This window comes from Habropoda laboriosa, unplaced genomic scaffold (genome assembly GCF_001263275.1).
Source record: "Habropoda laboriosa isolate 0110345459 unplaced genomic scaffold, ASM126327v1 scaffold124, whole genome shotgun sequence".
NCBI lineage: Eukaryota > Metazoa > Arthropoda > Insecta > Hymenoptera > Apidae > Habropoda > Habropoda laboriosa.
This window is the reverse complement of record NW_017100265.1, coordinates 1,638,600-1,656,938: the sequence shown is the minus strand read 5'-3', so window position 1 is coordinate 1,656,938 and position 18,339 is coordinate 1,638,600. Positions and strand designations below refer to the sequence as shown.

General features: G+C 38.9%; 1 protein-coding gene across 1 annotated transcript in view; it reads left to right on the top strand.

Annotated features, from left to right (window-relative positions):
- LOC108573146 (breast cancer anti-estrogen resistance protein 1) overlaps window positions 1-18,339 on the top strand; it is a 154,602-nt gene that overhangs the window by 69,049 nt on the left and 67,214 nt on the right. The window contains exon 2 of the mRNA XM_017935530.1: window positions 15,520-15,669. Within this exon, the coding sequence (XP_017791019.1) occupies window positions 15,520-15,669 (150 nt within the window). The remainder of the gene's footprint in view (window positions 1-15,519; window positions 15,670-18,339) is intronic.

The following is an 18,339-nucleotide window of genomic DNA, read 5'->3' as shown; positions in this document are numbered from 1 at the left end:
CTAATAAAACAATAATATTTAGCAATTTCTCAAAATAGAAAAAAAATGAAAAATTACAAAGATTGAAGTGAAATGAATAAAAATACGAATCCTCAATTGATCCTCAAAACTTTCTCAATCCATTTCTCAGGCTCAAAGTCACATTTTTAAATTGAAACAATCTCAGTAAAATGAGTAGAAGTACAAATTTCACCTATACCACAACAATCCAGTCAATATACTGCAAATTAGCTAAACAATCTTCCTCAAAACTTTCTCAATCAATTTCCCACGCAGAAAGTCACAGAACTCGCCGACACATTCCACGGTGTGTAATTAATCGAGCGTGCTCGTCGCTGACGCGTCCGATTGCTTTTCACTCCATAACGGATTTGCAGCGGGTCAGTCGTGGAAAAAAAAAATCGGCACGCGTGGAAAATCCTCTTCCAGAGACTTTACAAGTGATTAGTTCGATCCTATTATTCGCGGTCCTCTCTCCCCCACCCCCTCTCTCTCTCTCTCTCTCTCGTTCACATCGATACGTTAACCCCGGACGTTTATACGTGCAGACAACACTTGCACGCTTCTCAGGCCGGCAGAGTGAAGCAGCTTATACGAGCCTGCTTGTAATTGGATTACCGACTTGCCAGACACTCGTGTATACACTCTTCTGCGAGAGTCTCCACTTGAAACCTATCGTTTGTAACGGGACTCGCGCGGCCCGAAGACGGATGTGGAAATGAAGAAGAAAATTTATGAACTGAACCTGTATCGACGCCCGTTGCACCGTGCACGCAAAAGTAACAGTGACATAGTAACACACGCCACGCGTTCTCAGCACGCGTGTTTAAAGTGTGTAGGATGAGTTGCTAGAAAGTACACCGAGCCCGAGTGACATAGTAACGTGTGTTTGCATGCTTCATTGGACACGCGGATTTCGTCTCTTTATGTCCTCACGTGTGTTTGATCTCTGACCGTTTGGTTCGTGACTTGGTCAGGTTTATAGATGACTTTGGGTGTCTTGTGTTTTTGGAGAGTGATATGGTAATGTTCTCGCAAGTCTGAAGGTGTTTTTTTTAAATGTGGTATAATTTTGTTGGAGACATTGGTATGCTACACTCCAATTTGGAAGTATTTTATACTTTTTGGTAGGAAGATATTTAATGTTCAATAGAGTTTCCAGTTTTTTGCTGGTAATTTACTATATGTATTTTGTTTACTTTCAAAGTGAAACTGGTTGTTAGGGTCTCGCGGAAATTGGTTTGTACGTTTAGCAAGAATTAATTACAAGTGTCTATCTTTTCATGCATAAGGCACGTGACATATTGGAAAACCTGTCGAGAGTAGCAGAGTTTCGTGAGAACGTGAGTATTAACCCTTTACGCTCCGAGCAGTTTTTTCACTTCTCACTTTTGCAGTGAAACTTTCGAGAATCGGAGACTTTCTTTTGAAAGGAAAATTCGAAATTGTTTATTTTAATTTCTTCTGTTAATCCACTTAATTTTAGTATGAACGAGACTTGGGTTCAATCGAAGGGTCAATCGAAATTGGGAAAAGAGATAAAGAGGAGAATAATTTGAAGTTGAAAAGATAGGAAGTGTAAAGTATTTAATCTGACTGCAAGGTATTCATTCTCATTTCACTCCAAATGCATCGTGCAAGCATCGAATAACACACCCAATATTTAAAAGTACATCTGAAAAGTACTCTCCATTATCGAGAATTAATTACAAGCACCCGTAAAATCTGTTAAATATTTCAAAATCCACCTCGAATAACAGAATGTCCCTAAAACATAAATGTTAATCAAACCCCAGAAAAAAACCCTGAGAAACTAAATAAAGAAGATGAAGCTATAGAAAGTGTAGATTAAAACTACTTCGGTACATAATTAATTTCTTGATATTGGAAACGTCAAAAGGAGCCAGCAAAAAAATTACCATTAATCTCCTCGTTAATTACCTCCGAGCTGACTATCATTTCCCTAGAGCGAAGGGACAAAGTGAGCATTGCAAATAACCGCCTAAAAGTTTTCACTGTGCGAAGCTCGGAAAGTGGCCTGGCGGGCGTCTATCAAAGGTGGGGGAGGAAAAGCTCTCGAGGCTCAATTTCTAATCAGACTTCTATCCGAGAGAGCTCTCTCTCGTCGAGCAAGAGCGTAATTAGAGGTTGGTCGCGCGGAGGGGGTGGGCGAGGGCGTTAATTACGGGGAGGACTGATCGCTCAGACGACGCACGATGACAACGAAAGTGGCGGAGACTTGGTAAAGACGAAGATGAAGAGTGCTTCGCGCAACGACGACGATACTTTGCCCCCGTGAATAGGCACGTGTCGCAAAGCGATTTTAACCCTCCCTTAGTTAAACACGCCTCGACGAACCTGTATCAATATGAAGCTACTTATCGTCGAGCCGACTGCGTGGCTTTTGTGGTTGCACGATACGTAACGCGGCATATGCTTCACGCGTCTCTCCCTTCTAGTTCGACTTCAGACGACCTTTATCGACGAGTGTGCGAACCGAAAAGGAGATCAAAAACGAACATTTTTTTACGACTTCACACGCTTCGCTGCCGCGAAAACGCGTGCAACCCTCGCACAGATTGCCTCGCCGTTTGAAGATCCCTCGGTTGCATCGGAGATTGGCCCTTGTGTACCTTCTTTCCGTATTGATACCGCGTGTTCGATGAGGTTGTCGCAAAAATCGGAATTTTTAATTACGCGATTCGGGGTTGGTCGGTGAGATTTAAGTTGGGGTTGCGTTTATGGGAACTGGAAGATGACTGTAGGCGAGGGAAATTTGAGTTGGTTCTTTAGGAATTTCGTAGATCGAGTGTGGAAATGTTTTATGGTGGGAAGATTGGTAGTAAATTGAAGACCGAGAAAGCTGAAAATTGGTGAAAAAAAAAGCAATTGTTTAGTTATCAAATGTTATTTATTGTAATATTTCAAAGGCTTACTAATTAGCAAAGAAAAATTTGTTTTATACAAATTTTTACAATGGTTGAATATTATGAAATGTAAAGTTTTCTTTCTTCCAAATTTCAAACTATACAGTATTATTAATGAAACTTAGGATAAACCCCAAAACTCTAGAGATTCTACCATTTTCCGAAATGTTTATATTATTATAGATAGTTTAATATGATTTTACAAATTTGATAATATCTCGAAGGTCCTGCAATCCTGTAATTCTCAATTATTATACATCATCACTGAGATCGATAAAAATACACAATACCTAAAACAAACCTAAAAACCTTCAATAGAGAAACTATTCAAAACTTCCAAAATTACTCTACTCAAAACCCTACAACAAAAGCAACATTAAAGTCCCATCACAGATCGCTACATTCCTCTCGATCCACCGAAATTTTCTCACCGCCAATAACGTCTCACTCATCCTGGAGAAACACAGCATAGGGCCTGTTCGGAAACGCGTGTCAATATTTACATCCCTGAAATTTATTCAAGCTCCTCGTAATCGAATCTCCTACAACCCTTACGCAGCGGCGCACGTGTACTTTGTACATGGGAAATTGTGCCTATTATGTGAAAGGGGATGGCGAAATAACGCGTGTTCCACGACCCCGGTGCCCGTTCAACGAGCTCCTCGCTCGACACCGAGCATTGTGCAGCCCCCTGAAAACGGCACGTGTGCCCTCTCGATCAAACAACGCTTCGAAAACTGACTCAGGCCGCCGAGCTGTTCGAGCGAACAAGGCGCGAGCAGCAGGGGGGCAAAGGAGCGTTTTGCATACGAAATCGAGCGGGAAGCAGCGGGTAAAATATTCGTCGCGCAATATCCACCGTGTAATCCGCGCGCTTATCGCGCGTCGCTCTCGTGCGAACCGCCTTATCGCGAGCGAGCCGCGCGTGCGACTCTCGAGAACTACAGTGCCGACGATGCGCTTTTCGTCTCGACCGTGTGAAATAATTAGCTCGCTACTGCTCGTCCGTTGCTCCTCTGTTTCGGTGTTAACGTTTGTTCAACACCTGTGGGTTTCGTTTTATTTTCACCCTCTTTACCTTGTTCTTTTTTTACTTTTTTGTGAGCTTTAACCCTTTGCGATCGGTGCCGCCATAGTGGCGGCATTTCAATTTTGTTCTAGAAATCGGTGTCGCCGCTATGGCGGCATGATCTTTGTTTTGTCAAGTATCATACTTTGGAAAATTACAAAAATTAAAACGTTTTATTTTTATGCACTATAACTAGTATGTATTAAACAAAATGTATCAGTTTCAAAATATTCTGTTTTTCAATATCCTTATATATATAATAAATAAACTATGCAAAAATAACTTTGAAAATTTAAATTTGCTTCGACTAGCTGATAGTCCAACCAGAGAAATGTGTAAATTTTTATGGGCGGTGACATTTTTCTTTTGCTAATTCGGTGAAATAATTAGCTCGGTAGTTTTTAGTGCGAGCATGAGGACTTGTTGGACAGGGTGTTTTGGTAGTTGTGGTAATTGTGAAAAATTTAGCTGAGGAAATTGAAAATTGTTGGAAACTTTATCTTTTCAGGTGTTTCGAGAAGTTCATCTTTTGAAATGTTTTTTCTTCCTTCAGTTTAATTTATTGAAATATTTTACTTTTTCTACATTCTCACTTTCTTGTTTTTTCAGACTTTTTTGACGAGGTACATTTAAATTGTCAATTGAGTGGTAATTAAGTATAAGATAAAACTCGCGAATTATTAAAAAAAAATAATCTACCAACGAAACAAATTAAATTACATATTTCGTTTCTTTTATTCTTTAATTTTAACACGAAGCTAATGAAAGTGTGTCTGCGACAATTTTCACGAAGTAGACAGTGTTATTCAGTTCCTCCATTCGCCTAACGGACCATATCTCCGTCCACAAAGTCACGCCAACAGGAAGCCAGCAGCGTAAAATTTCTAATCGCATGGTGTCACGACTGAAAATCCGTTTCCCCGCATTTTCTCACACAGAAAAGACCCTCGAATCTCTCCGTCCTCGCGAATGAAGACGCAGCACGATCCATAAATGCGAATGAGAGGCGAAAGCAAAGCTTCCCGTGATTTACCATATAAAGCTGGTCGAACGAATAACCAAGATGTGTACGGTTGTTTGGTCTAGTTTCACCCGGTGTTTCCGCCTCCGTATTTATAGTTCACGTACCTCGTAAAATCCTAGGATTTATTTTTCCACAAGAAACTAACTGAAAAACGGGACAAAAAAGAAATCCACCGTGCAAACCAGCGACACGTACAACAGAAACGTTTGAAAACCGTCTGAATAAATACTTACGACCGATGAAATACACCGCGGAAAGTCAAGAATACCTATCAACACGACGAAACTGCTTCTTTGGCGAATTGTGACAAAAACGTTCACGATTATTACGATATAGCCTCTCGAGAAGCCTGTTCAGTTTTACGAGCGATTGAAAATATAACCAGTCTAACGCCGTAAACCGTGAGACGACTGAATCCTAGAGAACTCGTAGAAAAGACCGGCGGTGTCCCGTGTCAAAATATTAGCTTAGGATCGAAACCCACGCTTTAGATTCGAGATACGGTATAAATACTTAGGCCGGTGTCGATTCTCAACAGCCACCGAAACACCTTGGACAGGTAAAACGCGTATCGCCGCGTATATCCTGCTCCCATAAATATTTGTTCAGAGAGCGAGCGATCGGAATGTAGATCGATTCGAAAATATGGTACCTTTCATCAGGCTGGAATTTCAGTGGGTGCCTGCCTCTCCTGGCGGATATTAAATTCCACCGGTGCTGGAACGTTTCGCGTCACCTTGGTCAGGTGCGTTGGTAGGTCGGCTGTTAGGTACGTACCATCTCGCTGGTTCATTACCGCTGGGATCTGTTTTAACGATGAATTTAATACTGAAAGATAATGAGCAAGACGATCCCTGTATAACATTGCGGCGGGGTTTTTGTGGAACGTGCGGTGTGTGGCTGTTGTGGGAAGATGGATTGGAAGAATTGGTGGGAATTTGGGTTGCGAAGAGAAATTGGGAAAATGAAATTTTTGGCTAGTGAGATAGGAGATTTGATAGGGCTGTTTGAAATTTGTCTTGTTTTTGGGAGAGATTGGATATTCTTTAATGAAGTTTGAAAACTTTAGTATACAGGGTAGACCACATTAATTATCTTCTCTGTGTAGCGATTGGAAGAATTGGTGAGAATTTTGTTCTTGAAGGAAAATTTAGAAAATGAAATTTTTGGCTGCTAAGATAGAAGGTTTGATAGGATTATTTGAAATTTCTTTTATTTTTAGGAGAGATTGGATATTCTTTAATAGGGTTGAAAACTTCAATACACAGGATGGGCCACTAATTATCTTCTCTATGTAGCTATGATGGCAGGAGAAAATTTGTATGCCTAATTTAAACGGTTTAATTAGGGTGAATGAGACGAAAGAGAAATTTTTTTTTAAGTGAAATGTGATCTTAAAATGACTATGGCATCCAAACTTTCTTTCACGTTTTGCCATTTCTTCCATAAAAAAATTTTTCTTAGAGTGAAACTCTCTGAATCATTTAACGTCAATCTTTAAATTCTCAGTTTAATTGTGAAGAAGCTCGTACATTAGATGCAAATGAGAAGTGTTAAAATAAAGCACGAGATATGAGGTGTTGGTGTCATTGAACAGTGAGTCAGTGTTGAAGAATCGCTGAACGACGAGTAACACGAAGCACGAAGAGCTGAAATGTAAATGTAGAGCGATACAGGGTATAAAGGTTTAATTGTGTGTTCGGATTGCTCGCTCTCAACCCTACGTCACGTTAATAAAGCGCAGCGGTTTGGAAGAAACGTTTATATCTCGTGCACGATTTCCTAGACTCTTCTATTTTCTACCGTTGCAATAAATCACCGATGTTGGCTCTTTTGATAAGAACTTGTCGCGGTATCATTAACACGCAAGGTTACTATCTTGAGCATTTATCAAACGAGCAACCAAATGTTTCTACTTTTCAAGCGCCTCTTTTTTTCACACTGTTTTGCAGTTTGAAAATGTCGACGTTGAAACAACACGCTTCTCAATATTTAATTCCAAGCATAAATTCATTCTTTCTTTTAGTATTTACGCTCTTAACCCTTTCACTGCTATTGCCCTTTAAAAATTTGTTCGCATTGTATTATCGGAGCATTTTGGCGCACTTTCAGATTAATTTAAGCCTTAATTTTATTCTCTGCAGTTTTTTCACGTTAACTCGGCGAAACAAATTTTAAAACGATACGGACAGAAAAGAAAATTTTGCGGCTTTTGTGGAACATTTGAATTTACCGCGCGCGTTGTGTACTAAAAGTTGCCGCAACGAAGGGGTTAAAATAATCGACGCATTCGCAGACTTTTTCTATGAAATTTCTGAAGATCAACGAAAGCAACCCAACAGACACTGTGTTCTCAAACTAGAAAATACACCGCCTTCGCTTCCATTTCCTATCCATTTACCGCTCTCGGTTCGGCGTTTAATTAAATTCCCCGATTTTCCCGCCCCGTTCAAACATACCTCGAGATTGCAAAGATGATCACTAAAGAAAACCCTAACGAAATAATTGCAAATTGTTAATAAAACGTACTTCGTTACGTTACTCAATTTATCACGATTAAAGTTCTACTGAAACTATGAAAAATCACTCTTTATTACCGCGAAGAATCATAATACGTATCTTCGTTTTATCTCCTCCTGCACAAAGTTTCGTTTCACTTCCTAGACTTGAACTGTGCCATCGTTATTTCCTTTATCAAGCAGAATTAGCTAAGTAGATCCAAAGAGAACAATCCTCTTCAATAATCCCCTCGTAACCGTCAGACCTGGAACTACAGAAAATTCGAAATACCGTGACTTTCGACCGCTGTTTGCTCGCACCGCCCTTAGAAGGGTTTAAGCCGTTTCTCTCGATACCACCCGCGTAGAGCGGCAAATAATTTTGTCCCGCGCATTCAGATCGTCCGGCAAGCATAGCACAATGCTCAACGTGCACTCGTGGCCTCTCTGATGGGAATGTTAGGGAAGATGGTCTCGTGTTTGGAATAACACGCAGCGACGTACAACGATGTAGTAATAATACAAGCATCGATGCAGCATCACGTGCATATACAATTCTGTGTATATACGGGGTGTGTCTGAAGTAGTGGTGGAAGTAAAAAAAAAAAAAGGTGAATGCACAATGCCTTTCATAGGTATTAGGATACCTATTATGCTCGTGCAGAAGGTATTAGATGATTTAGATGACATTTCTTGGGTAAAGTTAGTGTCGTGTATCGGGAAAAATGTACAGGGTGTTTTTCTCGTAAGTGGTAGATTTTTGTCGTAGTGTTTTTCTCGTGGATGGTAGATTTGGGAGAAAAATGGAAGAGGACTTTGTTTCGTTATTTTTTTGAGCACAATAGGATGGCTTGAATAGATTTTTCAAATTTGCAATTGTTTTTTAGTAATAAAGATACTATGATCTTTTTTTTAAATGGTAACTATAGTTGCTTTTATATTATACGAAAGCGGTTGTCGAGGCAAGTTCAACGACAAACTGAATTTTGTGTCGATGTTTGGCGTGACACAATCAACGACACGCTATTAAAATATGATTTTTACGACTGCGAGATTTCAGAGTGAATCGTTTTTCTCAGGATCTTAATAATTTTGCAGTGACTGTTTAAATTTGCTTCAGTAAGCGTCCTAATACTTCTGAAAGGGATATAAAATAAAATTTGTTCAAAATCACTGTTGGTAGTTAAATACCTCGAACCAGCAACTGCACAGTGGACATTTCCAAATATTTCTATTACCTCACAAATATCGTTAAAATTCCCTCTATATTTCCCGCACAGATGTTCCAAACAATCACGAAGGGGCTTCAATTTGTTTCCCTTTTTTTTCAAGTTTCCGAATTAACAGGAAGTCGTTTCCAATATCACTGCGAATAAAACCAAATAAAATAAAACAGCCATAGTCGCGCGTCTCTGTAGCAATATTTCTAAATTGATTCTTTTCGAATGAAAATTGTGTTTCGTATAAGAAAAAGAAACTTTCATTTCGGTGTACCACGATTTCCCATACACCCTGTACATACATACACTGCCGGCCGAAAGTTTGGAATCACCTCCCACTTTTCATCGATATTAAATCTGGTGCGAATTTTTTTAGAGATTTCAAGTTTATCTCAATTCTACATTTGTCAATTTATCTCATATCAGTTGATTCGAACGATCAAAAATTCTCAAAGTCGCTCGACTTTTTTCTGTAAATTTTTATGTAAATTGCAATGCTCGGTGATTCCAAACTTTTGGCCGGTAGTGTACATATAGATCGTAGATGAGCGTGCATTTGAAACACGAGGGCCACGAACTCGCATGAAAATGTTTGTGCAGGTGCATCCGCGGCTTGCACAGGTATGCAGGCAGGCTCCCTGTAACAAAGGCTGCATTATGAAGACACAATGATGCCGCATAGGGGTCCGCTCTGTGTGGGGCGGATTTTAATCGAATTACACCGACCGATCGACACGATTCGCCGGAATTATTTCGGATTAATGCTCCAGCGGAGCCGGAACACGCGTTGTTAATGGAACTGACCAACTTCCGTTCGTCATTGGTCGCCACGCATGTGGAGCATGTGTATCTCGAAACTGATTCGTTTGCATTTTCTGCTTGTGATTCTCCTGCTCCGCGATGGAACGAATTCGAACGATTTTCGTTTGCCATTTCGCTGGAACTTTGATAATTCTGTGATCTCTGATTAATGTTTCTCGCCTCTGCAATTTTTTTTTTTAATTAGAAGTGGGAAATGTGGGATTTTAGCGATTACCTTAGAAGGAGCTTCCTTTAATTCTTACTTTCTTTCTTTCTTACCTCTGTTTATTGAGTTAATACAGATTTGAATGAAAGAATTAGTTAAATTTACAAAATTAGATTGTCATTCTATAATTTTTTTTTTTTTAATTAGAAGTGGGAAATGTGGGATTTTAGCGATTACCTTAGGAGGAGCTTCCTTTAATTCTTACTTTCTTTCTTACCTCTGTTAATTGAGTTAATACAGATTTGAATGAAAGAATTAGTTAAATTTACAAAATTAGATTGTCATTCTATAATTTTTTTTTTTTTAATTAGAAGTGGGAAATGTGGGATTTTAGCGATTACCTTAGAAAGGAGCTTCCTTTAATTCTTTCTTTCTTTCTTACCTCTGTTTATTGAGTTAATACAGATTTGAATGAAAGAATTAGTTAAATTTGCAAAATTAGATTGTCGTTCTATAATTAGTCGTTAAGAATTATTACTTAGAAGGTTTCTTGATCTTGGTAAGTAACTCGATTACGAATTCCTTGATCTTTGTGAAGTTTGAAAATAGACAGTGCATGTTTGTGTTAATTAATCAGACTTTTTGACTAGGTCAACAATGTTGCATACTTTAACAGCGAACACTTTGCCCCTGTTGAGACTGTTTTTCTTTCTTCTTTTTTTTATGCTTTCTTCACGATTGTCATATCACAGAACGGTGTCAACGAGCTACCAAAAAGGGCACCAGAACAATGTGTCGTTTTTAATTAACGAAAGCGTAACAGCCACCAAAGACCTCGTTGAAAACACTGCCTTACCAACTGACCCCATGCAACAACGAAGAAAAACTCTTTAAGCGTGCACCTTAAATTACGCCAATTACACTTGTCTCGATCATATTAGAGTCCTACTTTCGAACAAACCCCAACGTGGATCCATCGTAAAGAATGTTCCGTAATAGCTATGCGTTACGCCACAATGATCTCAAATGAGATTACGCGAAACCACTAATTTCACGCTACCGTTCGAACAATCGAGAAACATTAACAACTACATCGTCTTGTATTTCCGCTTAGAACGACGAGAGATGCTGTAAATTCAGGACAATAACGATTGTTCTTTTAATCGGTGAAGATGAGCTAAATCGTATGAAATTGCCTTTCCACGTTGCACATTGAATCGTTTAAATTGAAGGGATGAAAATAACTCTGAAAAATGAGGGTAATAGACATATTTGGTCAAAATTATTTATTATTTTTCAAATTTTTAAAAACATAGAAGATTCCTCAGTTTACTCCATCGCTGTCTCTAATAGTTTTCAAGATATTAGATTAACTACTTCATCCCTTAACTGTGGACGATTGCCAATTTAAAAAAATATGCGTGCACTATTTTTTCTCGAGAATTATCATATACCAAAGTTTCGTCAGAATCGGTGATTGTCCCTTCGAGATTTTCCCTTATAAGACTTGAACTTTAAGACTACCAATATAAAAAAATATGCGTCGAATACTTTTTTCTTGAGAACTATCATATACCAAAGTTTCGTCAGAATCGGTGATTGTCACTTTGGGATTTTCCCTTGTGAAACTTTAACTTTAAGATTAACGAAAGAAAAAAATTCGTGTCGAATATTTTTTTTTGAGAACTATTATACCTATACCAAAGTTTCGTCAAAATCGGTGATAGTCGCTTCCGGATTTTCCCTTGTAACACTCTAACCTTAAGAAGAGCTTGCATTAAAATATCCAATAACAGAAAAACAACGATCACGCTAAATTCTTTTCGATCCTCTTAATTATAAAGAATATTCCTGTTCACTTAGTGGAAATGTTACTTTCGGCAATCACCGGTGATTCCCGCTCGACCGAACACACACGAAACAACCTCCAGCCAAGAGACGACCGACTCAAAAATGTACCAACAAACAGGTTAATTTCGCGACACAATTACACTCACTTACGTGTATGGTTACTTTGCAATTCGCATATTTGACTGCTTATTAAACGCACGCGAATATGACATTAATTAGCTGGATTTCATCCGTTCCGGTGCAGTTTCGAGAGCCCCGGTGCCATTATGTGGGTCGTTCGGAACGCCTAATTGCGGTGGTTCGTCGCGTGTAATTATTCGTATCGCGGGCACACGCGGTCTCCGCACGATGACCTGTTCGAAATCGCTTGAACCGTTGAGTGCTGTCAGTTCGAAAGGTCGTGAGTACCTGCGTGTACCTGCCAGACTGGCCTGACGTTCGTATGCCCCATCCTTTTATGGGGCTAAACTGCATTCTTCGACGTCTTACATCGGGTTCACCGCGGCTGCGTCCTTCTCAAAATAGGATCGATGTATGGATCGCGTGCTTGATGGAGTGAACTTGAAATATTCCGCTGGGGTATCGGTTGCAGGCACAGGTACTCGATATGTATCGCGACCAATTTTTCGGATAGATGTTGAAGAGGGGAGCCGTTTGTCGTTTTAATATCGTCCATCACTTGTTGCTTTGAGTGTTATTGTAGCGTAGATTGAAGAGGATATGAGCGAGATGGATTGAAGTTGTTGGGATGAAAGTGCGAAATTAATTTCGTTGTAACGAACAGAAGATGTTCTTGTATAACTTTGGTAGATTTTTCAAAAATTTTGAATTTCGAGAAGTGTTTCCATTTTATACCAGCGAAGATAAAAGATATTTGCAGAAAGTGAGGAACAACATTAAAGAATAAACATTCTCCAGTTGATGGTAAAAAATATCAAAAATTATGTTTTTGTAATTGACCTGAAGAAATTAATATCTATAGATATAGATTTGTAACCTGTTGCCTTATGACATAATTAAGGTTCACGTGTGACAAATTTGAAAAATCTATTCTACGACACTGATACACCTATTTTAAGTATAATTTAGAGAAGCAATGGAACAATTTCGTGAAAGCCATCGAATGCTTGAATAAATCACAGACAACCCATTTTATTCAATTTTTGCTGCAACAAACGTTAAGTTAATTAAACGGCAATCACGATGTCTCGCAACGGAATAGCAAAACGAAGAATCGTGAGTTATTTAAAGGCGAATTAGAAAGAAAATTAATTTGGCTAATTCGAGATTAATTTCCAATCACGTTTGATCAGTTAGCCACAGCAGTTGCTCACGTAGCGGCATGTGCTAATTACTTCTTGATTAAAACCTCTGGCTGCACTTTCGATCGTCTTCGTGGCCCGCATGATCTACGTTGCGGAAATGTCGTCGTTAATTCGTGATTAATTGCAGTGACGAAACTGTGAGCCAATTATCGGCGTCCTTGTAAGGGTAGGCTTGCGGTAATTAAGAATGGACAATTATTAATGGGCTTTCATTTATTTCAGTCGCTGATGATAAAAGGAAGCATCTTGCAGTGCAAATAAATTACCGACGACTGATTGCATTGCTATTTCGTAGGAACATTTTTATAATTGAATCGTTTGCAGGTAACACATTTGCAAAAAAGGAAAAAGGGGGATCGATACTTGTTTGTATGATAAGTTTTAAAAATTAAAATTCAATATTTATTTTCGTTAATTGGGCGATTTTATTTGTGCAAATTCTATTGAAATTTTGTAGTATCACAAGTGTGTTAAATTTGAACGAGAGACTGTAGAAAAAAGTCTGCTACGTTTAATTTCTCGTAAAAGTGTGAATGTAAAATTTTTGAAAATTCGTCACTTATTGCCTTTAATCCGGCGACTTTATTATTTTCTCAAATTTGCCGAAAACACTTCTAGTAACAAAACCTGTTAACTTTTCATACGTTTAATTTCTCATAAAAGCGTGAACCGGATGCAATATTCATGCGGTTTCGTGTCGCGATGAAATTCAATTATTCGAAGAATGAAAGTTTCATGGCTTTGCTTTTTGAAGTTAAATCGAGAGTGTCTCGAGGTAATTGCGAGTTAAGCTCTAAAATCGTTTCAGTGGCATCTCTGTTAATTCAGTTGAAGGGGAAGTTTCATCGTTGCAGCAAACTTTTATTCAGCTTCCCTTGTTCGATTGCCTTTTAAAAAGCAATTGTCACAGGTAGTCGTGGATAATGTGATTATTAAATATTCAAGGACTCGACGCTCGTTGTTTTCCTACGTATCGAATTATCGATTATCCGATTAATCACTTAGAAACTGAATTTAACATTGCAACAGTTGTGCCGCGTAATTAGCAGTTTATGTGAATTCTCCGTTCAGTCGTAATAACGGCGAACTGTGCAATTTTTCGCGATAACGATTACTCGTGGGGTATTCGATACTTTCCTCTTTCGTCGCAATACAACTTTTATCTCTTTATTCGTAGTACATATTGTGGAACTTTAAGTAAATCAAGGTTCGTTGATTTGAAATGTAGAATTTATTTGCAACAGTTCTAATTTCTGTTAAACTTGAAACCATTTGCTTACATATGGTTGTAATCCGTTATCTATGAATGTACAAGAATAATTATTTTACATCGCAATTAAATATTATCAGTTGCCTTTTCTCAAGATTGTGCAAAAGAATGAATAAAAAATAAAACTACATTTGCAAGTATTATAGTATAATTCCGAAATAGAAGGGAAGTCTTTTAAACCTGCTCCTTGTTTTTCTCACACATCAAAAACGAAGATACGAATCACAAAAAATACGAATAACGAAATTTTCATTCGAAAACTTCTATCTGCAATGATTCTCTATTACACCATAAAATTTTTTAAAAAATTATTCTGTCATAGAATTCGCACAATTTCTCCGCGAATAAAAGTGAGTCCAAAATTGCGCAAACCTCTTGGTTCTTATTTCACAGAATCGTCGTCACTCTTCCTCCTAAAAAAACCAAGTAACACAAAATATCCCACGGACAATAACGAAACTTGCGAAAAGTGCAAAAAGCTACCGAAAACATTTCTCGTTCGTGAGGCAAGAACGAGGTCGATAGGCTAGCCCCGTGTGCGTCAATTTAGGCTAAAAGATGACGAAGGCGCCGCGTTTTCCTTGCCGACATTCATCAAAGTCGCCGGATGACATCATTGTTTGTTTCGAAAAACGAACGGCGAGGATATCGTTGTCATGATCCAACGGGAGGCACTTTAATTGAACTCACTTGTAGCCGAGTGAAACAAGAGCCCAGTTTCCTCGTAACCGAGAGCCACCTCCATCGTGGACACACTCCGCCTCGTCTGAAACGTTCGTCCTATCTCTTGAAACGGCGTTTTGCTTCCCGAAATAGCAGCGCCAATTGTAGAAACGGCTAGGATTTGATGGGATTCAATTGATTAGAAGGACGAGGCAGCAGCTACGCTTTGTACGTGCTTGAAATCTGCGAAAAGAAACGTGGCTAGTTTGCACTTCTGTTCCGAGAATTACACAGTTATCTTTATGGTCGTTTCTGATACAATTGAATGATTAATTCTTATTTTAGCAACGATACACATTTCATGGGTGCTCACGTGCAATATTGTGGCACTGGACGATTATTGTGCTTTCCCATTCGTCTTGATTTGTCACGTATTGACGTTATTAGCTTCGTTAATAAGAATATTATAATAGTATCTAATAACAATGTGTGGGGGAAAGGCAGTGGGTTCGTAACATAATTATACATTTTTTTATTTTCACAATAAATAGGAAGCATAAACAGTGACGTTGAACTATACAGACACTGTGCTCGGTGAAATAAAATTAGCGATGATAAGGAAATGAAACGAAATTCGGCGTTCTTTTGTTCTTTAAATTTTTAGTACGAGAACAGTGGTGCATTAATTTTTCATTTCTGTTTCAGCAAAAATGTGTGAAAGCGCGTGCCCTGTACGACAACATCGCGGAGGCACCGGACGAGCTGGCTTTTCGAAAGGGCGATGTTCTTACTGTGCTGGAACAAAACACCGCTGGCCTCGAGGGTTGGTGGTTGTGCGCGCTGCGAGGTAGACAGGTAATTACCTCTTTTAACGGAACTTTCCAGCGTACTTTTCAACAAGAAGCTGATTATTTCACTCGGCTACAGTCTCTTTTCGTCGAAAAACATTCGAACGCGGAAAGGCCTGTCTCGTTGCACGAGCAAGTGAACGTTATCAATTAATCACCGTGTAGAACTTCGCCTTGGAACTTGAAACTTTCTTGGAAAAGTGGAGGTCCGTTAATATTCTTACGTGAACGATTAGTATTCCGTTTATTACGAAGATGGATCATTTTGTAGCTTGTACAGCGTAGCTCTGTGTGTCGTGTTTAAAGAATGCATAAATCAATTTTTTTAGAGATGTTGTGCAGTAGAAGACTGCGTGGTATCATGAAAAATATTTTCTAGATTTGTTTGAAATAAATTTTGGAATACACCTTCAAGCAGTTTTCAGTCATTTATTATGAAAAATTATTAAATGTCCGACACAAGAGAAATTATTTTGTTACAGTAATTTATTAAGTTTACAATTTTCAGTTTGCAATTCTGAACGAAGTTAGGTATATTATAGATTGGAATATATTTTTTCAGTTACTTATAAAGTGTCTTCTTCAGAAACAGATGCTTCTCTTGCCAATATTCTTTCAAATCGATCATTCTCATCACTTTTTATTGCAGTAATGTATTAAGGTTATAATTTGCAATTTGCAATTCTGAACGAAGTTGGAACAATATATTTTTTCAATTACCTGTAAAATATCTTCACGATAGAGCATAGGTAAATATCGAGAAGCAGATGCTTCTCTTGCCAATATCCTTTCAAATCGATCACTCTGTAAGAGCCATGTTAACAACTCTAGCAATTCTCGCTACACCTCTTCGCCAATCAGCCCACTCAAGTTAGCTACTCTAAAAAAAAAATCCATCTTCTCGAATCTCTATCGTCGCACAATACGTATACACACACACACACATATGTACAGTGAAGACACAGAACGAGCTTGAGCATAAAACTTGAACCACCGTTCATCATCGAAACCCTCCTCCTCGGCGAGCCTCCCACTCCTGTTCTTTAAAAGTTTTCACAGTTGCCCCAGTTGACGATCGAACAAGCCACTTACGTAAACGTCCGCGTTCATCGAGATCGTATGTGCTTGCTCGCGAAAGCCTCGCCGCGGTTCTATTAACGCTTCACGGAGTTTATCAGCCGCTCCAGACGAGGAACATACAAGCTGACTTACAAACGCGGTCGGTGCATTATTTATGCAGGTCGGTGCGACTAGCCTTGTCCATCCTGCTCTCTCCATCTCCCGATATCCCTCTTTCTCTCGCTCTCTTTCCATCTCTCTCTCTCTTCATATTTCTCTCGCTCCATCTCTCTTTTTCTCTACCTCTCACTCTCTTCATATCTCTCTCATGCTCTATCTCTCACTCTCTTCATATCTCTCTCTTTCTCTGTCTCTCACTCTCTTCGTATCTGTCTTTCTCCTCCTCCATCTCTCTTTCTCTTCATCTCTCACTCTCTCGATATCTCTCTCTTTCTCTCTGTCTCTCCCCTCTCTCTGAATCTCTAAACACATGACACGGCATTATTGTCGCGGAAATGGGACGTTAGACTTGCACCGTTACAGCCTACGATCTAAGATCTTCATCTGTGACTGTTTGATAGAAGGGAAGGGAGACGTGGAAACGAGCTCGAAAGTGCGACTCGAACCGGGCTTGTTTCCGCGTTCGACATCTGTTCGAAAGATTTGTGTACGGCGGCCCGTTGCCTCCGCGACCTACGACAATCACGTTACCAGGCTTATCTCTGATTTTCACGGGCTGCCCTACGTCAAAGGAGCCTTCGTGTCAGCGCGGTTTACACGCTGGACGCGACTGGAATGCGGAGAGCTGGTGGTTAAGTGGGGTCGATTCTTACCGGCCGTAACTTGTCACCCGATGGATTTATCGGAACCTTTTTCTAACTTTAACTTTAATTGTAACTTTCTTTTTTTTTTCTTCTTTGGTTTGGTTCAAGTTACGTTCTGAACGAGCAGGTATTCGTTTTGTAAAAGTTTCAACGTTTTGGGGTCAGTCGTCATGTGGAATCTGCAATTGAAATCATTGAGAAAAAATTGTAGGTACACTCGTTGTTCCATCTTTTATAGTAAACTTGAAAAGTTCGTGTTTTAGTAATTATTTATTAAAAGAAAAATTAACAAAGAAATAACAGTCCCATAATTTTGCATTTCAATCAATTGTGTATTTTTCTTTCGTAAAGAATAATTAATTTATTCTTGCTTTGTGCAATGAAACGCGCAAGAATTACTGCGAAGCATTCGAAATGTTTTGCATAATACGAAAGAATTGAATTACAGTACAATTGATCTTGCGTCCTATTGTTTCTTCAAATTCTCACTTTAATGGCTCATCTTCGCTCATTCCCAGTCGGTTAACTATATAATCCTTATCCTTTGCTCATAAAACGCATTGGTCATCCTTGGAAATCCTCTCACATTCGAATACAGTAAATTCTCTACAAGAGTCAGTAAGTTTGGATTCTACAAGTGTCTCAGTATAAATGGTCCTACGCCTAGGTTGCGCCTATGCTATCTCGCTCGCTCTCAGTCAACAGCTCGAGATTTCACGGCTGGACAAATCATAATAGAAAAATATAATTTCTTTAATTTTACTTTTTTTCATCTGAAATTTTTTTTAACATGT